The 6,375-nt window shown below is 38.5% G+C and overlaps 1 protein-coding gene across 1 annotated transcript; it reads left to right on the top strand.

Moving 5' to 3' along the window:
• The first annotated feature begins 1,319 nt into the window (after positions 1 to 1,319).
• LOC105312792 (polyribonucleotide nucleotidyltransferase 1, mitochondrial-like) lies at positions 1,320 to 3,132 on the top strand. Its single transcript, XM_011405697.2, has 7 exons — positions 1,320 to 1,569; positions 1,785 to 1,856; positions 1,900 to 1,966; positions 2,015 to 2,098; positions 2,213 to 2,296; positions 2,344 to 2,673; positions 2,825 to 3,132. The coding sequence occupies exons 1-7, from the start codon at positions 1,492 to 1,494 to the stop codon at positions 2,995 to 2,997; spliced, it is 888 nt and encodes a 295-aa protein (XP_011403999.1). The 5' UTR covers positions 1,320 to 1,491; the 3' UTR covers positions 2,998 to 3,132.
• The last annotated feature ends 3,243 nt before the right edge of the window (positions 3,133 to 6,375 follow it).

The following is a 6,375-nucleotide window of genomic DNA, read 5'->3' as shown; positions in this document are numbered from 1 at the left end:
TCCCAACTAGGAGGTGTTAAACCGATATAAACAACGAATGCTATTATAGCTATGCGGCCGCATTGTTAACAATGATGCAACCACTGCCACGTGTTGCAATGCGCAGGGGCATTGCGGCAGATTATAGAGCAGTAATGGCAGCTTGGAATACTCCTTAGTCAAGAAGGCTGAAGAAGTGACTGGATGAAGTTATCCCGAGCAAACCTCACGCTAATATGACCCTAGGATGGCTTTGACCGACGATGGAGCCAAACTCTGAGCCCGCTGGATCATGACGCGGTGGCACCAGTGAAGATCTCTCTGGTGGGTTATCTGCTGTGTGGAAGAGCAAGAGGAATGTTATATTCTTGAAGGCATAGTGGAAGAAGAGCCGGCAGACCTTTTTCCATTACTATAATAATAGCTTTTGAAATTTTAATCAAAATTTGTGAAAACAAACGTGTACGCTTCTTGGCCCCGCGGCTCGGCCCTGGGATTTACACAATTTTAATACCTCATTAGTCCTCAAAACATCAAAGAGAATTATTCATGAGTTGTTTATATGATTTTCAAACACAACTCTTTTGTCTTATGTTTTCCAGCCTTATAAGTGGCTTAGATGAACTCCCCTACACTGAGCAATTAATTTTTCTTGTACTTTTAAACTTGACTGTGAGAAATTTTTCAGCCAGCAAAGCACTCGAATTGGCATTAAATCATTCCTTTAAGTATTAGTTAAAGCACAGTTCCCCGTGCAGTATTTCCAGTACAGCACAGGGGGAACTGTGCTTTACAAGTTTATGGTCATAGTGCATGGGTGCATTAAAGGCACCAGCCCAAGGCCAAGTGAAGAATAGCCTAAAGAGAACCAAAAGACTGAATAGAGACTGCAGTAACTGGACTATCTGCTTGCGGAGTCTTCTACCTCGTGTGGCTCTTAGTGGGGAGCGGTCACAGTTTATACAACAGGAAACCACAAACTGTGCTGTATGAACCAGAAGTGTGCTGTATGAACTGCAAGTGTGCTGTATAAGATATGCAGCACTGGCGTTGCCATTGATGCAACCACACACTATACTATAAGCTTCAGTGAAGGACTGTAAAGGTTGTTTCAAAAAGAAAGACGGAACAAAATTAAAGACGAAATCCAAATGCAGAACTGTGCAGGCTTGTTGTTTGATGCCATTTCAATTTTGCACATGTGATCAGCATAAATATTGATTAACCTAACCACAGTGATGTAATTTTATCATTTTAAGAAAAAAGATTGAAAACAAGTATTGAAAACATTAAAAATGGAAAATTAGTAGGTTTAAATTGAGGATAAAGTAAAGAAACGAGAGTTTACTTACAAACTGGTGTGGTAAAAAATCACATTATCTCAGCACACAGACTGCTACATTATAACATTATTAAGCCTTCATCTTTGCAGTGGTTTAGAATTTTTACTGCACCAGTTTGCAATCCCACTACTTTTCCATTCTTTATTTATTGTATCATACAGGAGTCCCAATGTCAAAACCAGCTGCTGGTGTTGCCTGTGGACTCATGATGGACGGAACTGATTATGTCATTTTAAGTGATCTTTCTGTAAGTTAATGCACTCTGTGTTAGTATTAAGGCTGGTTACTTACTACATGATGCTAGACCACAATTTTTAATCAAAATTGTGGGCAATTTGACCTTTTGATGCATGCTTTCCACTAGAATAGAACTAGATTCTATTCCAGCATCAATGTAACATCAGGACTAGCATACTATTTTAAAACAGCCTTAAGTGTACTGTACAGCATGTATGCTTATAGGGTATAGAAGATGCTGCTGGTTATATGGATTTCAAGGTTGCTGGAACAAGAGATGGAATAACTTCATTTCAAGTATTATATTATTATTATTGATGTTGTTATTATTATATTATAGCTTGATATAAAAGACTGTGAGGGACTACCATATGACATCATTGCGAATGCATTTATGCTTTCAAAAGGTGCTATATTTCTGATTTTGCTTTAGTACTTCTATTTCTCTTTTAAAGAGGCTAGGCACAGAGTCCTTGATAAAATGGATGATTGTCAATCAAAACCACGACAACAGCTTAAATCAAACACTCCAGTTTATGGTAAGCATGTACTGATCGTTATACATGGCTATTACACATGTAGCTATATTTTGCACTCCCATACATGTAGCATAATGATATCAATATGATGTAATTGTTTCAGTATTGTTTTAGAAACTATACATGTTCCATCTTCAAAGAGGTGGATGCTTGTTGGTTCTGGAGGACATAGGATAAAAGCATTGATGCAGGAGACAGGTACATACTATTACCCCTGTCTCTCTCATTTCCTTCCACCTCTTCAGGTGTCTATATAGGGCAACTAGATGATGAGACAATGTCTGTGTTTGCTCCAACACAATTAGCAATGAATGAAGTAACAGAGAAAATAAATACGTTATTATATTGTTCTGACCATTGTGAATCTGGAGCCAAATTAGAAATTGGTGCAGTGTACAAGTCTAGAATAATAGACATCAAGCCATCAGGTGTACTGATTGAAATGATACCAACACTGGACAGGGCAATGGTATTCTTGGCCCAATTGGATCACAAGTTAGTGTCTCATCCTGATGACCTTGGACTGCAACTAGGACAAGAGATAGCAGTTAAATACTTTGGAAGAGATCCACATGGTATGGATTAATGCATGTACAGTAGTTTTTTATTTCTTTTGCTTTTGCTACTTTACCTCATAGCTATTAATGTAATTATAACATATTTATTTAGGGTTTACCACTCTTGCATAATTTTGATATTCAAGTAATTTTAGGATTTCTTCTATAGGACATATTCGTGTCTCACGTAGAGCATTGCTTGCTAATCCGTTCAGGCGGCCAAAGGAAGATGGACAAAGTCTAGGAAGTGCATCATTAGTCGAGACAGCCATCTTGGATCATGTAAAAGCTACTGTGGCAAATAAGATGGACCTTGAGGGGTCAAGATCATTTAAAGAATGAAAAAAGAAGCACAAAGATTTGACTTTAATAATAAATAAATTTAGTGGCACAAGGACCTCTTGGTGGCATGCATAATTTTAGGTTTTCAGATAAAATGTACGTAAAATAATAGTTTGACAGTGGTTTGGTCAGATAGAAATGAGAGCTATTTACAGAATGGACATCTACCGTATAGCGTCAAATTTTTGTGGTTGAAAATTTTCGTGATTTTCATGATTGAATGGACAATCACGAAAATATTTTTCACGAAATTTAATTTTGATATAAATGTAGGCGTGTCCCATCTTCCACGTGTAAGCATTAGATATTTCTAAGCTATCATCATGGCATTGTATCGTTTTTTCAAGCCAGTTGTCAAGCCCATTGAGGAGCAAGTCAAACCAACCCTACCATCCCCTGATGGAGATTTGTCGTTAATTGTTCCATCTTCGAGTATAGAGGCTGCCAACAAGAAAGTTGCCGAGGTAATCGAAGCAAACGCATGTAGCACTACTAGTAAGAGAGCTACTTACATCAAGTATTCAGCCAGTGATAGAGCCACAATTGGTAATTACGCAGTTCAGCATGGCACCTCAGCAGCAGTAAAGCACTTCAACAAGGATTTTCCTAACTTGAATTGGTCCACTGTGAACGACTGGAAGAAAAGTGTTGTCTCTCAAGTAAAGAGTAACCATGCCAAGGGTAAAGATGGCAGAGTAGTGGAGCTGATTCCTAAGAAGCGAGGGCGGCCATCACTTTTGTCAGAGGAGCTAACGAAAGATCTGATGGCATACATACGGGCATTACGAGAAGTTGGAGGGACTGTCAACACAGCCATAGTGATGTCTGCTGCAATGGGGATGATACAACAGAGAGACCCTACCTCTCTGGCCTGTAATGGTGGCCATATAACGTTAGAAAAGAATTGGGCAAAGTACTTCTTGGAAAAAATGTCGTTCGTGAAAAGAAAGGGAACTACAAAGTCAAAAGTAACTGTAGAGCATTTTGAAGAGGTTAAACAGCAATATTTGCTTGATATTAAAGCTGTCGTTGAGATGGAAGAGATCCCTGATGAGCTTATTATTAACTGGGATCAGACCGGAATAAACTACGTGCCAATGTCACAGTGGACTATGGCAGAAAAAGGCTCAAAAAGAGTGCAGATTGTTGGTCTTAATGACAAACGACAGATCACTGCTTTGTTTGGGGGATCATTGCCTGGGGATTTTTTACCAATCCAGCTGGTCTACCAGGGAAAGACTGGTAAATGTCTTCCAAAAGTTGACTTTCCTACATCTTGGCATGTAACATCAACACCAAACCATTGGTGCAATGAAGCAACGATGAAGAGCTATCTTGAAGTTATTCTTGTTCCATATGTACAAGAAAAGAGGACAGCACTTGGCCTACCAGGGACTCAACCAGCACTTGTGATTTTTGACGAATTCAAAGGTCAATTCACAGATGAGATACTGATGCAACTTGAAGAAAACAACATCTTCTATGTTGTCGTACCAGCCAACTGCACCGACAGACTGCAGCCCCTTGATGTGAGCGTAAATAGGCCTGCTAAAGAATTCCTTCGTTCAAAATTTGGAGAATGGTATGCTGAGAAAGTTGCTATGCAAATGAAGGATGCTGGCAGTGTGACACCAATAGACCTTAAATTGAGTGAAATGAAACCTATTGGGGCTCGTTGGATGATGGAACTGTATGACTACTTCAAGGCAAAGCCTGAAATCATTATCAATGGTTTTAAAGCAGCTGGAATCCTTAATATTCTAAAATCATAATTACATTTAATTAGATCAAATACTATGTTCAAAATCATTAAACAATTAAATTAATATCATTATCATTATTACTATTATAAATAACAATAATAAATAATTTTGATAATGAAAACAATAATAATAACAGCAAAATTAAATGTTACAGAAATGTTAAATTGATTAATGCTCATTGAGGAAATGGGGTTAACTGGCGATTTTGAAAGCAAGAAATTAAGTGAGAACGTGCCAGTGATTGATTAAATGATATGGGTTGACTGTGTAATAATGACGTTGCCATTGCAATGGAGAACACACCACAATCTGTACTGCCTTTTTGCTTCTGTGTGCTTTGTGGAACAACAATCTCTTTTTCTTCCTCAAAAATGTCACCAATAATCTTTTTTGTTTGTTCATCAATGTCTGTGTATATTGAATCATACACAAACATCATTCCATCAGCTTCAGCAGCAGGTAAATTAGAAACTACTATCCAATGACTAGTACGGGAGTGAAGGATCTGAACAACACTCTGGTGACTATTAAGTTTTAATCTATTTTGCAGAAGAGTAGAATCTAGCCCTTGTGTCTCTGGAAACTGAGATTTGAGAAGATGCTGTGCAAAGTTGATGTGCTTGTCGTTCAAAATGCCGCCGCTCTCAATGATCACTTTTTCATCTACTGTTAATTTAAAGCGACCATGATGCACCCAACAACTGTCCAATTCAGATTCTGAATCATCAGATTCATCACAATCATCCACATCTATTACTTCAGCTGTTTTCCTCTTCTTTGAGGGAGGATTTTCTACAGAGCCAGAAACGTCATCACACAGCACCAACAATCGCTTCACCTTGTCAATCACCATGGGCTCTCCTTCAATGAGCAACAAACACGGGATTTCTAGGCCACCCTGGATCAGGTCTCTAGAATATCTTCTCGCACCAGTAACTTTACAGTCGATTCTACCACCTCTTCTTAGAAATAACGAACATGTTGAACTTATCTTCCTTGGCAGATGTCCCACAATTGTCCCAGACTTCATTACTTTAACGGCAAACTGATCACACCTGTTATTTGTTTCTCGAGCACAGCTAAGAGTCTCTCCTATAAAGGGAGTCCACCTTTCTTGGTATACGTGATAGCCACGGATACACGAAGGGAATTCATATCGAATAATGCTACCACTCATGTTGCTTCTTCTCCAAGTCCAGCTGCAAGGCTAGCTGCCACGAGACTAAGCTGCCACGTGGATAGGCGTGGTTTTAATCATCACGAAAATTTTATGTAAATCACGAAATTTTTTTAACGAAAATTTACTTGAAAACAAAAATGAATGGAATCACGAAAATTTTCAACCACGAAAATTTGACGCTATACGGTATTAGGCCACACATACCTATCTGTGATAAGTTTCTAACTAGCAATACTCGGATGTGAAAGCGAATGTAGTCAGTCAAAAACTAGTTTTCAAAATTGTACAGGTACCAGTGGGCGGGGTAAACCAGTAAATATATCACAGATAATAGTAGCATCTGCAGTAGGGTTAGGAACTGTAGTGAATTGTAGAGTAGTGTTAGAGGAATTGAAAATGAGTTCTTTTGAATTTGGGGATCTTCCAACTGGGCTT

The sequence above is a fragment of the Amphimedon queenslandica genome, unplaced genomic scaffold (assembly GCF_000090795.2).
Source record: "Amphimedon queenslandica unplaced genomic scaffold, v1.1 AMPQUscaffold_13407, whole genome shotgun sequence".
Classification (NCBI taxonomy): domain Eukaryota; kingdom Metazoa; phylum Porifera; class Demospongiae; order Haplosclerida; family Niphatidae; genus Amphimedon; species Amphimedon queenslandica.
This window is presented reverse-complemented; position numbering and strand designations above follow the sequence as displayed.

Excerpts from the sequence above, each read along its gene's own strand:
- LOC105312792 (XM_011405697.2), top strand. The coding sequence starts at position 1,492 with ATGTCAAAACCAGCTGCTGGTGTTGCCTGTGGACTCATGATGGACGGA. Across the intron at positions 1,570-1,784 it reads TCATTTTAAGTGATCTTTCT|GGTATAGAAGATGCTGCTGG; the intron begins GTAAGTTAATGC and ends GTATGCTTATAG. Across the intron at positions 2,099-2,212 it reads ATCAAACACTCCAGTTTATG|AAACTATACATGTTCCATCT; the intron begins GTAAGCATGTAC and ends GTATTGTTTTAG.